A 16,648-nucleotide genomic window follows, 5' to 3' on the forward strand; every position below is an offset into this window, starting at 1 on the left:
TAGTGCGGTAAAATTTTCAAGTTATTTGGATTTTGTTTCCTAAGGGTTGTAGTGTAAATCCATAATCTGTTCTTAAAATTGAAAAATCCGAAATTGGTAGTAAATGGTTTTTAAAATTCATGAAAATCTTACAGCATGCTATGTTTACCCATATCTTATTTCTGTAGAAATTTCAATGAATTTAGATTTCTATTTCTAGTAGTTTCTGTGTTATTCTTGCAATCTGGTTTCATTATTGTTAAATCAAAATTAAATATGAGCTTTATATAAAAATATGCAAAACTCTTTCAATAAGCTGCATCCTATCATATCTTATTGTTGTAGTATTTTCAATTCATTTCTAATTCGTTTGCAATAATTTCACTTGTAAAATCACTCATATGGTTTAAAATTGATAAAATCCATTGAAAATTCGAAATTAATTAAAAATCATCATAAAGTTTATAAAGAACCTTGAATTTTTGTCACATATTAATTCCTTAATCCATTGAAATAGAAATCTTAGGATCCTTAGATTTTCCTGGTAAAATGGCCAGTGCATCCATAATCGCATCCCAATTGCAACTGATCTTTGACAATTTGGATATTTAAGCTATAGCATGTTATTGGCTCCGAGGTTACTGTCCACGGAAATCCTGAGATATGCCAGGCAATAAGATGCTATAACCTAAGTATTAAATTGCACAAGGAAAGAGCGCACGATTCCCTTCCTTGGATGTCATTCGAGGCCGAAATTGGTGAACCCTAGAACCTTTGGTATCCCTTAAATGTTCAGAAACCGAAAATCCTTGAAATCTGAAATTAATTAACTTCAAGAACTTGAATCGATATGTCTCAAGTCTTTTGGAACCATTGGATTATGGTTTCCGATATAAGAACTATTAGAGCCCAATTTAGGAACACTTATGCCAGGTCGTGTCCTAAGTTTTAGGGAGTCTTAGGTTTTAGGGAGTCCTAGAGTTAGGAGTCCAGCCTCATCACAGACGTTTGCTATGGATAGCAACCGTACCATAGGTCTAGTTACACTAGTCACCTAATATTTCCTTAGGACAAGCCTAGTTACCTAGGATGTAGGTTTACCTGCATTAGTCTAAGGGATAACTTGCACTTAGATAGGATCTTATAGCATCTTAGATGAAATCCTAGGATAATAAAATCCTCAACTTGAATTAAATAACTTCTCTTAAAACTATTGAAACAGTCAATCCAGTCTAGATCGGTGTCTTAGTTGAGTTAGGCATAAGTAGCTTAGCTTAGGTGCACCGAACTACGTCGACTCTGATCCCAGTGATGCTTGGGTACGTAGGCAGCTTGGATGTCTGATGGCATACCAACCGCGAGTCGGCTACACAACAAATTGTGGGGTTTTGTACATTAATTTTCTTGTAAATTCTTAATTTAATCACTTAGGATTTTCCATGAAATTAGAATTTTAGGAGAACTTTCACTTAGATTGAATTTAAACAAATTAAGAAATCATGATACACATTTAGGATCTACATTGAAATTAGATCATAGGATGCATGTCACATAGTTAGCACACTAACAAAGAGTTGAATGAGCCATTTAAAATAAATTTAAAAAAGTTAACTTTTGGAATTGAAGACCGATTATCGGGCAGGAATGGTGCATGTGGTGGATAACTCCCCATACCTTCCATTCTTGTAACCAGGTAACAAGTCTAGATTTCTGGTTAATTATGGGTCCTAGATCCCACATCTAGGTGGCGACTCTGTTACTCTCTTTTGTGTGGAATTCGGATTGCCTTAGTGATCCCAAGTTCACATAAAAGATGAATTAAAATCAATAATAAAAATGAACACGCCAATCGCGTGGGTACGAGAGACCAAGAGAGAGCGTGGCGGCTCGCGCGCAACCATACTTAATATGTATAACATAAGTGCACCGAGTGTTATACATAGTATGCTTCATTGCTCATCGGCTGCTGTAAACACAAGTGCACCGAGTGTTTACGGCTGCAGCGCTGACGCATAGCTTGGAAATAGATTCAACAGTACCATTAGGGTAATGACATCCCAGTCGGGCACGCATTGAATCTATCCCGTGGAGCAAATAATAAAAAACAAGAAAAAACAATGAAAGAAATAATAAATATGATAATGCATGATGTGCAGTGTGTGAATCCCTTGTTTTAATTACGCACCTATCTGGTGCCCCTGGATTCTAACGATAGAGTTCCCATTTAAAATGATTTAATCCCAAATTTCTCCAAAGTTAGTAAAACCGGCATTTTTATAGAGTTAGGCAATGTTTCAAAAACTACCCAGCAGAGTCGCCAGCCTGTGGTCCTCAATCCGAGATAGACGGCGAGGGAACGAGTCCCTACCACCCTCTGGATCATCCACGTGTGAAGGAAAGCTCTACCAAGGAACTCTCAAAACGGATGCCACCCTCATAGCATAGCACGAGTGGCGATATGAAAAAAAAGATATGTCTCGATCCGGAGCCAAGGCTCGAAACTAAGACATACCTGAAATAAACTCAGCGTCGCCATCCATGGATATGCCATGAAACCCTAAAATTAAATCCTCTGTGCAATGGATAACCAGAAATATATATGGGTTCGTGCCTGGTTACGAATGGGGAAGGTCTGAGAGCACCCCAATTCGTCCGAGTGCAAGCACTTGGTCTCTTATGCCATTTTTATTAACTCCAAAGAAGTTTGGGTAAAAATCATGAGAAATGGGAATAATCCTCAGGAGTCGTCTACCTAGGCATGCATTTCCTGAGGATAAAGATAATAAGCACACATAAAATAAAATGAAAGATGTGTCACCTAAGCATAACTAGGTTATGAGTGACATGCCTGATGGGTGTCTAAGTTCTGATGTGCAAACGCATGCAAGCTACAGCTAAAGGTATAGGATCAGTACAAGAAAGTAAGAAAACACATCAAAACATAAAACACAAATCAATCCTATATATGACAGGACAAGACAAATCCTAACTCTAATGCGATTTGACTCGGACCAAGATGGCCATCCATCCCAGCTGCTATACGTATCCCGGCCTCGAGAAGAATCAGAGTCAACGTAGTCCGATGACCTATTCTAAACTACAATGCCTAACCATCTAGAACCGCTATCCTAGACTCGATCCACTAGACTCGACTGATTTTTAAATATTTTTCTACGATTGCTTAAATTCAAGTGAATTGTAAATTTTCAGGACTCTCTATATGCCCTAACTAATGCAAGTTGGTTAGCCTTAAGCTAATGCAGGTGGTTCCTACATCTTATGTATAACTAGGCTGTGCAACCTAAGGAAAACCATGGGCTGACTATATGCTTCCTAGTCTAGCCATCGGTTCGACTAAATGTCTAACCGATCGACTCAAGGCCTCCTAACTCTAGGGACACTCACACGACAGGACACACCATATCAAACAAATCAGGACCGACTCCTAACTCTAAAACAAACCAAACAGCTAGGACAGACTCCTAACTCTAGGGGAAGATCTCTTTGAAAAAGGTTTTGAAGAAGTTTTTGCATTTTTGGAAGGTTTGAGAAATTTATTTTTAAAGGTTTGGCTGGACTTGGGATAAAGATCCCAAGCTGCACTACACCTCGTGAGAGAGGATCAAGCCAACGTAGTTCGAATATCGAACTCTCCTAATTGCTACTTCTAAAACACTCAACACTTTAGATTTTTTTAGGGTTTTTAAATGTCTTTGATGTTTTAAATTTCTAATATTTTTGAGTTTTAAAATATATTCACTGTTTTTGGGTTTTAAAGCTTTTTCAAATGTTTTTGAAGCTTAAAGCTTTTCAAATGTTTTTGGATTTCGAATTTCTGATTTCACCCTTTTGGTCAAAGACCTAAGGGAACATACAAATCAAAACCCTAGACCTAAACCCTAGAGCAAATAGGGGAAACCCCTAAACACGGTAAACTAATAAACAAGGATGATGAAATGGGCTAAGACCCCAAAAGCCAAAGCTCTAATCAGACTAGGCAAGTCTCTAGCAAATAAGAGCGACGACCACACTAAGGAGAAGCTCCTAAAAGCAACTAAGGAAAAGGGGGAAATGAGTCAGAGACTCTAATAAGGACAAAATGAATCAAAGACTCCCTAATAAGAACAAATGAATCAAAGACTCTCTAACAATGCCATCCAAAGGATGAGTGAGCCAAAGGCTCTCTGTAAGCCCAAGGGTTCCCCATGGGTTCATTCAATCACCTTGTTTTGATGATTAACAAACACAAATTGATTAGTCGTTTATGGACTGATCAGTTGCCTTGAGTGTTGTGTCTTAGACAGGAACTTGACATGCTTGACATGTCATATCGCCATTACACAATGCAACACAACACATGCTTGAGGATCAACATGCAAAGGAGCTTGAACACATTGGTGGCATCATCCTTGGAAGATGTTAAAGCAAGGAGCTCAAGTGAAGATCCCACAAGCAATCCAAGAACCACATTGAAGATCAAATGAAGATTGGCTCAAGAGTTCATTCAAGAGAGTGTTCAAAAGGGTAGTATGTATCACCTTTCTCTCTTGTGTTTTCTCTTTGTAGACACCCCATTTTGACCAGACCCAAGCTTGCGGTGTTCAAGCAAAACCCCATCCAATCACTAAGCTAAGATCTCAAATTACATTGCGAATTAGGGTAGGGTCTCACCAAGGCCCCCGCCAAATTTCATCAAAATCCAAGCCGATTTGTCAAATAAGACGAGCAATGTAGGAAGCATAGTGTAATCTACATAGTGTAATCTAAAAAGGGGGGTGAATCATCTTAAAGGTGGTTGTCCATGGAAAAGGGAGGCATATATATCATTTATTATTATTATTATTATTATTATCATTTTCGTTTTTTTTTTTTTTTTTTTTTTTTTTTTTTTTTTTTTTTTTTTTTTTTTTTTTTTTTTTTTTTTTTTGATCTGAGATTTTGGGAGTCTCAGATCTAGATCCGAGATTTTAAGAATCTCAGATCTGGATCTGAGATTTTGAGAATCTCAGATCTGGATCTGATATTTTGGGAATCTCAGATCTGGATCTGAGATTTTGGGAAAACTCAGATCTGGATCTGAGATTTTGAGAATCTCAGATCTGGATCTGATATTTTGAGAATCTCAGATCTGGATCTGAGATTTTGGGAGAAAATCTCAGATCTAGATCTGAGATTTTCAACTATAAAAGAAGAGTGTAGAGAGGTGTTTGGGAGGAGAAAAAGAAAAGGAAAAAAGAAAAAAAGAAGAGGAAAGAAAGAAAGAAAAAAAGAGAGAAACAGAAAGAAAGAAAAGAGAGAAAAAGAGAGAGAGAGAGAGAGAGAGAGAGAGAGAGAAACACAGAGAGAGGGAGAGGGTTTGGAGATTTTCTTCTCCTACCACCATCTTCTACTTCAATCCCATCTCCTCCCTCCACCTTCACTTTCTCCTCCATCGCCGATCATCCCACCGATCTCCGGCAATCGGGTGGACTTCGACAACTCTGGTCGAATCCCAACCATCTTTCCGTCAATAGCACAATTACAGTTCCTTCATTTGGCTCTACTGGAACTCAGGGAATTATCTACATCAGGTATGTCAATACAATGGATGTATATGGATATGTACTTATTTGCAGATATATATGCGCATGTCTACAAATAGATGTATGTGTCTCTGAATGTGTATGTGTGTTTCCTAGGTATAGTGATCCTTAGTTCTGATTTTTTATTTTTATTTTTTTGTTTTATTTTATTTTTCGACCTCAAATGCTCAAAATTTTCAAAATTAAACATCTCAATCTTGTAGATCTCGTCAAACCGGTCAATTCGACATATGGCAGCCCAAATTTGGCCAAAAGACGAGAGAGTTATGCCCGTTTAAAATTTTCAGTCCATAATGATGTTTTTGTTAAGTGTATTAGAAATTACTGTGTCGTGAAACTTTTGGACTGCTGCTGCTTAGAATTGTTCAAAACTGTGAACTGGAAAAGTGTTCGTTATAGTATTTCCTAAAACTTTCTTATTGATCAAATTTTTCCATAAATGCTTTTTAACATGTCAAAAACGACTTGCAAGCTTCAGTTTTTCTAAAAACAATGTCATTTCTGCAACAGCAGCTTGTTGGCCATTTTTAGGCTATTCCAGGTCTGTTTCGCCCGAAGCCATACAAAGAAAAAATGTTATTCAAGAGATTTTCTAATACTTTGTCCTTGTGTGAAGTTTTCCAGAATCAATGTTTTAAGTGTCAAAACGGAGCCCGAACTTTCAGTTAAAACACTAATATGTCCTTTAATTGATGTTTTTGTTGTGTATTAGAAATTACTGTGTCGTGAAACTTTTGGACTGCTACTGCTTAGAATTGTTCAAAACTGTGAACTGGAAAAGTGTTCGTTATAGTATTTCCTAAAACTTCCTTATTGATCAAAGTTTTCCATAAATGCTTTTTAATATGTCAAAAACGACTTGCAAGCTTCAGTTTTTCTGAAAACAATGTCATTTCTACAACAGCAGCTTGTTGGCCATTTTTAGACTACTCCAGGTCTGTTTCGTCCGAAGCCATACAAAGAAAAAATGTTATTCAAGAGATTTTCTAATACTTTGTCCTTGAGTGAATTTTTCCAGAAGCAATGTTTTAAGAGTCAAAACTGAGCCCGAACTTTCAGTTAAAACACTAATATGTCCTTTAATGGCGATGGATCGGAAGAAGCCATTTTCCGACCACTTCTGGCCAGATCTAAACAAAGTGGTCAACTGAGAGAATGTTTCTTATGATGAGATCTACAATTTTGATTAGTAGTATTTTTTATGGTTTTGATGTTTGAGGGGTCCAAAAGTAAGTGCAAAGTTGCATTTTTCACATTATATGTCATAATTGTGCTATTTCTTGAAAATCATGGATAACTTGAGCTCAATTCAATTTTAATAATTGTTTTGGATGTTTGAGCTTGGTAGCAAGTTTTAAATTATATATTGAATCATTCTCATGATTTGTTTGGCATTTTTTACAATTTTTGTTGAAAATTACATGTTGAATGGAGATTTCATTTTAGATTGTTTTGAGCCTATATAGTTCTAATGCTTGTATTGGGATATGATGAGCATGCTAGCAAGTCAGAAATCACATATTGAATCATTCCCATGATTTGTTTGGCATTTTGACCATTTTTTGAAGAGAATTACATATTGGGTGGAAATTTCACCTTTTCTTTTTTTTAAAAAATTGTTTGGAGCCTATATCAATTTTAATGCTTATATTGGGGCGATGAAGGTGCTAGCCCAAGCCCATCCTTAGGGGACTTGCTCAGTCCAAGTAGCATACCCCTCATTTGTATATAGGAGACTTGCCTAGTCTTGCTAGCTTTTTTTCTCTATCCTACCTCTGTGTATAGGAGACTTGCCCAGTCTCTTTCTCTTGCTAAACCTCCTCTTTGTGCGTCGTTTGGTTTTGGGAGAACACCCTACTCGGCTTGGCTTCATACCCCTATCCTATATGGGTATCTGGTTGCACATTTGTTGCACCCTAGGGCTAGGTAGCTGTCCGGCCCGGCTGGGTGTTTTACCTTTGCCAAATATGCGCAGGGTCTCTTATTCTTTTTTACGTCATTTGTGTCTCGGAGACAAGCCTTGTCTCATGTAGAGAGTTTCCCCTTTAGGAGGCTTACTTAGCCTCATGTTAGAGTAGCCTCCTCTTTTAGAGTGAGTCTTTGACTCGATAGTGTTATTAGAGACTCTCTGACTCATTTATTCTCCCTCTTTAGTGTTGTTAGTTCGGAGTTTCTCCTTTAGAGTTGTTGATTACTTCGCTTTGATTAGAGGCTAACTCAGTCTTATTAGAGCTTTGCTTGCTTGGGATCTTGGATCGTTTTTCTCTCTTCTTGGGACGCTATCTTTCTTGTTGTGGTTTGTCTCTTTGAGACGCCAGTTTCTTGTTGTGGATCGTCTCTTTGAGGCGTTAGTTGCTTGTTCGGGGTTTCCCCTTTTGGTTTTAGGGCTTTGCCCTAGTTTGTGGTTGTTCTCGCGTGTTCCCTTTAAGATTGAAAACATTTAAAGGTTTAGAGCATTGGAAAAGCTTTAAAATCCAAAAACATTAGAAATTTAAAACTCAAAAACATTTGAAAACTTTAAAACTATCAAAAACATTTGAAAATATAAAAAAACTAAAAAAAAAAATAAATCTAAAGTGTTGAGTGTTTCTTTTATAAGCGTAGTTTGAAAGTTCGTTCCGAACTACGTTGGCTTGATCCCTTTCAACAGGGTACGTAGTGCAGCTCGGGATCCACATCCTAAGTCCAGCCAAACCTTAAAAAATAAACATTTTTAATCTTTAAAAATTACAAAAATATTCAAACCATTTTCAAAAAGATCTTCCTCTAGAGTTAGGAGTATGTCCTAGCTGTTTAGGTTGTGTTCTAGAGTTAACAGTTTGTCTTGATTTGTATTGATATGGTATGTCTTGTCGTGTGAGTGTCTCTAGAGTTAGGAGGCCTCGAGTCGATCGGTCAGACATCTAGTCGAACCGATGGCTAGATTAGGCATATAGTCAGCCCATAGTTTTCCTTAGGATGCACGGCCTAGTTACACATAGGTTGTAGGAACCACCTGCATTAGCCCAGGGCTAACCTACATTTAGTTAGGGCATATAGGGTGTCCTAAAATTCACAATTTACCGGAATTTAAATAATTGTGTAAGAAACTTTAATAACTAGTCCGGTCTTTTAGATCGAGTCTAGGATAAAGGTCTAGGTGTCTTAGGCATCCTAGCTTAGAATAGGGCATCGAACTACGTGGGCTCCGATTCTTCCCGAGGCCGGGATACGTAGCGCAGCTAGGATGGATGGCCATTCTGGTCCGAGTCCAGTCCTGCATTAGAGTTAGGACTTGTCCTGTCATATATAGCATAGATTTGTATCTCATGTTTTGATGTGTTTTCTTACTTTCTTGTACTGATACTATACCTTTGGTTGTAGCTTGCATGTGTGTGTCCACCAGAAACTTAGACACCCATTAGGCATGTCACTCATAACCTAGCTTTGCTTAGGTGACACATTTTTCATTTCATTTTATGTGTTTATTTCTTCATTCTCAGGAAATGCATGCTTAGGTAGACGATTCCTGAGGATTGTTCCCATTTCACATGATTTTTACCCAACTTCTTTAGAGTTAATGAAAATGGCATAAGAGACCAAGTGCTTGCACTCGGACGAATTGGGGGTGCTCTCAGACCTTCTCCATTCGTAACCAGGCACGAACCCATATATATTTCTGGTTATCCATTGCACAGAGGATTTGATTTTAGGGTTCCATGGCATGTCCATGGATGGCGACTCTGAGTTTATTTTAGGTATGTCTCGATTTTGAACTTCGGTTCCGGATCAAGACATATCTCTTTCTTTTTATATCGCCACTCGTGATATGCTATGAGGGTGGCATCCGTTTTGAGAGTTCCTTGGCAGAGCTCTCATTCACGTGGATGATCCAGAGGATGGTGTAGGGGGCCTGTTCCCTCACCTTCTCATTTCTTCTCTCGGATCGGGGTCCACAGGCTGGCGACTCTGCTGGGGAGTTTTTTTGAAACATTGCCTAACTCTATAAAAATGCCATTTTTACTAACTTTGAAGAAATTTGAGCTAAAATCATTTTAAATGGGAACTTTATCGTTAGAATCCAGGGGCACCAGATAGGCGCGTAATTAAAATGAGGGATTCACACACTACACATCATGCATTATCATAATTGTTATTTCTTTCATTGTTTTTCCTTCTTGGTTCCACGGGATAGATTCAATGCGTGCCCGACTGGGATATCTTTACCCTGATGGTACTGTTGAATCTATTTCCAAGCTATGCGCCGGTGCTGCAGCCGTAGACATTGGGCGTACTTTTGTCTACAGCAGCCGATGAGCAATGAAACATACTATGTATAACATGGGGCGTACTTGTGTTATACATGTTAAGTATGTTTCATACGCATAGTACCCGATAGATTGAGTCTGGAGCCCTACTTTGTTTTATATATATTATATATACTTACTAACCTAGTAAAGCCCAACTAGGAAGTACCCGTTTCGAGATTGCATTCATATAGGGTCGAACATGTGTTGCTTACACATGTGGAGCCTAGAGTTAGGAGCTTTGTCCCATCTGTAGACTAGAGTAGCTCACCTTGCGTGGCTACAACACGGTCCTAGCACACTCATCAGTCTGTCTTGAGTCGAGATTTTCTCGACTCCGCTAGATTAGATTTAGGGCTGGTGCCCCTGGTTAGGATTTGTGTGTATGTGTATATACCTATATATATACTGATTATGTATATTATGGTTCTCCTCTTAGTCAGAGATTCTTTATTTAATTCAATCAGTTATATCCATTCCGTTATTCAGATCTAAGTCTAGTCAGTGGCTTTTTGGTCGCCATTATCTTGGCCAGGTTTAGTCCTTGATCTGTTGATTATAGGGTTTGATCAAAGATGTGTGATCACTCATCTTTGATAAAAAAATTCCATGTCCCAGATTGTCAAGCTTATTCCTATTGATCACTTAAAGGTTATCTTCCCTTCCTTATCATCTTGTTCTATCTGAGTGTCAGGTCTGATCATGGCGAACAATCTGTTAGACAAGTGGATAGCCGAGACTATTAAATCTTTTCCGCTAAGGTGTGAAGAATGGAGTATCACTGAGCGTTTCATCGGTTCATTTACTCATCTGAATAGTCGTGGCATAAATTGGAAGTTTCTTCAAGCAGCTGCTAAATGTTGGGATCCTGTTTTCCATGTTTTCCGATTCGGGTCTTTTCAACTCTGTCCTATATTTGAGGACTGGTGTGCCTTGTTAAAGCTTCCTCCCGAGGGACTCTGGATCCGACCTTCAAGCACAGACTCCCCTCATGATCTTTTTTACAAACTTTTTGAAAATAAGATCGTGAAAACTCTGCCTTGCTTAACTGAGAAAAATGTGCAATTTCAAACCCTCATTGAACTGTTTTCTCAAAACGTCGATCCTACTGACTCCCGTTTTCAGAAGTGTCGACGTAATGCCTTAGTCTTTGCTGTCTTTGCACGTCATGTTCTTCGTAGAGATTCTAGTGCTGCTCCTTTCACCTTGTTAACAATTGTAGATCAGATAAATGAGGGGAGAAATCCTGTCCCTACAATGCTAGCTGAAACCTTTTATGGCTTAGACGTTATTGCTAGTAAAAAGGTACAGGATAACTTTTTCGGCTGTGCCAAGCTGTTATATGTGTGGCTATGTGAGAAACTCACTATCCTTCAGCCACAGAACTGCATTGAGTACACCCTTAAAAGTCTTCATTCCTGGAAGACCAAGATTAAGCAATCTCAGCTTAAAGAATGGCACCATTGGTTGCAGACCATAAAGGAAAGCCAAATTCGTTGGGTGAGTCAATCATGTCCACAAATTGTTACCAGTACTTGCCCATACTCATTTGTCCATCTTATGGGTTTAGAAAAATCATCTTTCTATGCACCTTTGTGTTTCCCTTCTCAGATTATTGGAATCTTGTGTCCTCCTAAGGTTATCACACCACCTTGTTGTGAAGACCTTACTCCTGATCTCATTGCATCCATAGTAGCTGCCTGGAGAAACAAAATCACGGAGAGGAGATCTATTTTCATGTCTAAACTTCGAAAGGGAAGAGAATTTGGGGAGCCTGCAAACCGAAGAGCTCGAATTAATGAACCATGAGGATCTTTGGATCAAGATTGTCATTTTATTGTTTTCATTTGTTCAAAGAATTTTTTTTTGATTCAGGGTTTTCAGCATTTTTACATTGTAACCGATTGCCGCCAGTATAATCAATACAAAGGATGTTTGTTTTTACTTTTGTCTCTATTGGTACAAACTCTTTTATTTCATTTGTCAATCAATTAATCTAGTTTGTTAACTTCCAATCAGGATTCTGAAAGATAGCAACCATCGCTCCTAAAAAAGACTCCCAAGCTAAGCCTGCCTGGTCTAGACCTACTTCAGTGTCTAGACTTGTTCGTCATTTTGATTCTCCTGTGCCATCCGCAGTACACTCACCTTCTTCACCAGAGTCTTCCGGTTCCTTTGAAGTAAATCAAATGGCAGACACAACTGAACTTTTAATGAGCATGCAAGAGATGATGAAAAACCTCACCCGAGACATGGCAGGAATGAAAGAAGAAATGGCAAACATGAAAACACAGATAAGTGATAAGACTTCCACGTCTAGGCCCGTACTTCAGCCTTCTCATGTTCCAGCTCCGGAGTCGCATAGACCCGTTATCCAGTCTTTCGAGGTGAATTTAGATGATGATCAGTATGCTGCAGAGTATTGTGCTCCAGAGGTTGATAGAGAAAAAGAAAAATTTGAAAAATTTGAGAAGGAAATGTCTGAAAAGTTCAGCAAGATGGCTCATGAGATGGAGCAGATGAGAGTCCAGGGACCCAAGAAATTTGACGTATCTGAATTAATACTATCTTCAACAGTTTCTTTACCGCCCAACTTCAAAGCTCCTGATTATGACAAATATGACGGAACCGGGTGTCCGCGTAACCACATGAGGTGGTTTATCATTTTGTCCCAGCAGTATGGTCTGAGCCGTGAGCAGATGGCCCAGTTATTCCCGATTTCTTTGATTGGGATCGCAAAGAAGTGGTTTCTAAGGTTAAAGCCCGAGGAGGTGAGAACCCTGGAAGATATTTCGGAGAAACTGATAGAGCAATTCTCAATGGAAGAGGGTATTGAGGTCACGAAGAGAGACCTAAAACAGCTAAAGCAAGGTCCTCAAGAGACCTTCACTTTCTTTATCAGGCGCTGGAGACACAAATCTGCTCAGCTAAGCCAGAAAATGACTGAATCAGAGCAGATAAAGCTGGTTCTGAAGAGTTTGTCTCCCACGTATTTTCATTTTCTTGCTCCTCAGCATTACCCGAGCTTTGACCATTTAATCAAGACGGGTACTCAGACAGAAGATGCCATAACAAAAGGCTTGAGAGCCAAGGTTTCTTCTGAAATCCGAGACGGGAAAAGACCTATGGTCCAGTCCAAAGAAATTCATGCTGTCAGTTATACCAGGCCTGTGGCCAGAGTTGCTGCAGAGACTGCTCCAAGGAGAATTGCATATGACAGAAAGTTTGATCCTCTTCCATATCCGATAATAATGATATTCAAAAGGCTTATGAAAGACAGGAAGATCCGGCTCCCAGATATCAAACCTCCACCCAATCCCTTACCCACATTCTGGAAGACGGATCAGTACTGTGAATATCACAGAGGTCCAGGGCATTTGACTGAGAATTGTTTAGCCTTGAAGCATGCCATCCAAAACATGATTGACAAAAATGAGTTGGCAGTGGAGAGACCAAACGTCACTCAAAACCCACTTCCTAACCATCATGCCATGCCTCCTCCTACTACCAACGCCATCTTTACTGACGAACCTCTGCTTGATCCAGCAAACCTCATTTGTGCCATTACAACAGAAAAAACCTATGTCATGAAGTTTGATGATAGGGAGCTGGAGGCAGTAGAAAGGAGAGAACGTTATGTGATTTCCTTCGTTGATGACGAAGTTGCTGAGTCATCATCATCCCAGCCTTGTGTATTTCAGACTGACAGTGTCGGAAATGCAAGGGCAGCTCCTTATGTCTTAAGGGCTGAGGACTTTGAAGAAGATGAGTTATTGTTGTTGGATAACCATTGTGACGAGATGCGTCACATGACCCGTGGTGGGCGTGTATTCAAGCCTCAAGAATTGTGTGTTGAAAATCCTGCAGAGGTTGCACGAAATGCTGAAAACCAGAGACAGAATAAGGTCAGTAAGGTCAGCGCCGATGAAGAAGAAGAGAGCTTGTTAAAGCAGTTGAAAAAGACTCAGGCTAATATTTCTGTATGGGGTTTACTCATGGCCTCATCTAAGCACAGAAAATTAGTCCTTCAAGAGCTTAACTCAGCACAAGTCTCTGTAGACACTACTCCTGATGAGCTGGTAAGCTTGGTTGCCATGACAAGAGTGTCTAAGACTTTATCTTTCACTGACGACGATCTGCCTTCTGAGGGCCGAGACCACACCAAATCTCTGAAAATCACAGTAATTTGCAACAAGAAGAGAGTACCAGAGGTATTGGTTGATAATGGCTCTGCTCTGAATGTATGCCCGTTGAGTACTGCAACAACTCTTGGATTTGGTCCTGCGGATTTCATCCCATCTGAACAGGGTATTCTGGCATACGATGGTACTCGCCGAGATGTGATCGGAACCCTAGTAACTGAGATACAAATCGGAGGAGAAGACTTCGAAATAGAATTCCAGGTTTTGGACATCAAAGCCTCATTTTTGCTGTTACTTGGGCGCCCCTGGTTGCACAAGTTCGGGGTTGTTCCTTCCTCTCTTCACCAAAAGCTGAAATTTCTTCGTAAAAACGGAGTGGTAACCGTAAAGGGAGACCCGGACCTGGAAGTAGGACTGATTACTCAGGACCTGACAATGGAGAAGTCTGAGGATGTTAGTTTAACTGGATTTTCACTAGAGGTGGCTACCATCACCTTTAAAGAAGCTATGAATGAGGAAATTTGTTTCCTGACCAGTACAAACTCGAATGTCGTTCGGATGGTTCGTCGACAGGGATACATGCCAGGTGCAGGGCTGGGGAAATACCATCAGGGTTTGACCGAATTCCCTGAGTTCGAATCCTTCAATGGTCTGTTTGGGCTAGGGTACAAGCCCTCAAAGAAGGAAATTAAAGAAATGAGGTTGCTGATGATGAAATGGGCTGAGTGTCGCCGCAGAGGGTTAGAATTACCAATGGCGCCGATTAGTTTGACGATGAACGGCCGGTTTAGGAAAGAAGGTGCTGATGTCCCTTTTTGTGGTTTTGCCGAGACTTGGCTGGATGAGAGTTCAGGGCAAAGGTTGCCAGGCTTTGAAATTTTCTTCGATTTGCAGTTGGAAGACAAGCAGACTGGTCTGCAGATTTCAGAAGTTGAGTCAGAAGCTGATTGGGCAGAGCATGTAGAGTCGAGCCTTCTGAGTTCATTGTTTCTTGAAGATTCACAGACTATTGCTGTGATCGACCAGAGGATTTCAATTTTGAACCCTACCCATTTAATCATCCCGGCAGAAGAACCATTGACCAATTGGACTTTTCAGGTCATACCTCAGGTTACTTTCCTAAACAGTCGTGTCCCTCCAAAAGAGTCAGTTGTCCATAAGTACCCGTCAGTCTTTAAGTTTGATTCAGAGTCTGTTTATTCTAATAATTCTTTTGATGCAGGTAATATAAATGTCGAGTCTCCTGAAGTCGATGATGATTCCTCTTCTTCCAGAGGGATCAAGTCAGATGCTGCCTCTATCGTTGATTCAGATATTATTTCCATACATAGTTCAGAGTCAATTGACATAAATGTCAATATGTTCGTTGAGTCCGTAAATTTGTTTCAAGAGTCTATTGTAAAGCCCGATGTGGGTGATTCATCATTTCATGTACTTGATTCAGCATTCAATGAAATAAAAAATTCTTCTGAGTACATTCCTGTCTCTACTTTTATTTCTACTGTTTCTGCTTCAGAATTTGATAATCTTAATAATAACAATCAAGACTCCCCCTCTGATGAGGATGCCGACGACACTCCTCCTGAAATCAAATACATGATTCAACAGGATGAGAATCGCCGAGCAAAACCACTCGAAGAGGAAATTGAAACCGTGAATATAGGTGACGAAACCTTGATTCAGGAGATTCGAATTGGTAAAACTTTATCTCCTGAAGAACGCAAGGAATTAATCGCCTTACTTAAAGAGTTCAAGGAAGTTTTTGCTTGGTCATATGATGACATGCCAGGGTTAAGTGAAGAAATTGTTCAACATCGCTTACCCTTAATCCCTGGTATTAAGCCAAAGAAGCAAAAGCTCCGAAAACTCAAAACTGAATGGGAGTTGAAAGTTTATGAAGAAGTTAAGAAGCTGTTGGAGGTAAAATTCATTCAAGTAGTTGAATACCCAGAATGGCTTGCAAACATTGTACCGGTGCCCAAAAAGGACGGGAAAGTTCGAATGTGTGTCGATTTTCGAGACCTGAACAAGGCAAGTCCTAAGGATGACTTTCCTCTTCCCAATATTGATCTCCTGGTTGATAATACAGCTGGTCATGCTCTTCTATCCTTTATGGATGGTTTCTCAGGCTACAATCAGATTAAGATGGCGCCCGAGGACATGATGAAGACAGCGTTCATTACTCAGTGGGGTACATACTGCTACAGGGTGATGCCGTTTGGTTTGAAAAATGCAGGTGCTACATATCAGAGGGCTGCTACAACTCTTTTACATGATATGATCCATAAAGAGATCGAGGTATATGTTGATGACATGATTGTGAAAGGCAAGACTCGACCTGAGCACACTGTTGCCCTGAGAAGGTTCTTTGAACGGATCAGGAAGTATCAGCTTCGCCTAAATCCGAGTAAGTGCGTCTTTGGTGTTACATCAGGAAAGCTCTTAGGGTTTATGGTCAGTGAAAGAGGGATTGAAGTAGACCCGCAAAAGATTAAGGCAATTCAAGAAATGCAGCCGCCGAAGACAGAAAGGCAGATCCGAGGTTTCCTTGGCAAAGTTCAGTATCTGAGACGGTTCATATCACATCTGACGATGACGTGTGAACCCATTTTCAAGCTTTTGAAAAAGAATTCCTCGAAGAAGTGGAATGAAGAATGTC

The 16,648-nt window shown here is 39.7% G+C and overlaps 1 protein-coding gene across 2 annotated transcripts; it reads left to right on the forward strand.

Moving 5' to 3' along the window:
* The first annotated feature begins 5,037 nt into the window (after positions 1-5,037).
* LOC143876956 (uncharacterized) lies at positions 5,038-15,577 on the forward strand. 2 transcript variants are annotated; one of them, XM_077378662.1, is made up of 3 exons: positions 5,038-5,549; positions 11,867-15,099; positions 15,212-15,577. In XM_077378662.1, exons 2-3 carry the CDS (start codon positions 12,037-12,039, stop codon positions 15,218-15,220), a joined length of 3,072 nt encoding a protein of 1,023 aa, XP_077234777.1. In that variant the 5' UTR covers positions 5,038-5,549; positions 11,867-12,036; the 3' UTR covers positions 15,221-15,577. The 2 variants fall into 2 exon arrangements, with proteins under 2 accessions (XP_077234777.1, XP_077234850.1); XM_077378735.1 differs by having other exon boundaries at positions 11,867-15,087.
* The last annotated feature ends 1,071 nt before the right edge of the window (positions 15,578-16,648 follow it).

Source organism: Tasmannia lanceolata, unplaced genomic scaffold, assembly GCF_043159265.1.
Source record: "Tasmannia lanceolata isolate RefF3 unplaced genomic scaffold, GAP_Taslan_0.1 ptg000002l, whole genome shotgun sequence".
Lineage (NCBI taxonomy): Eukaryota > Viridiplantae > Streptophyta > Magnoliopsida > Canellales > Winteraceae > Tasmannia > Tasmannia lanceolata.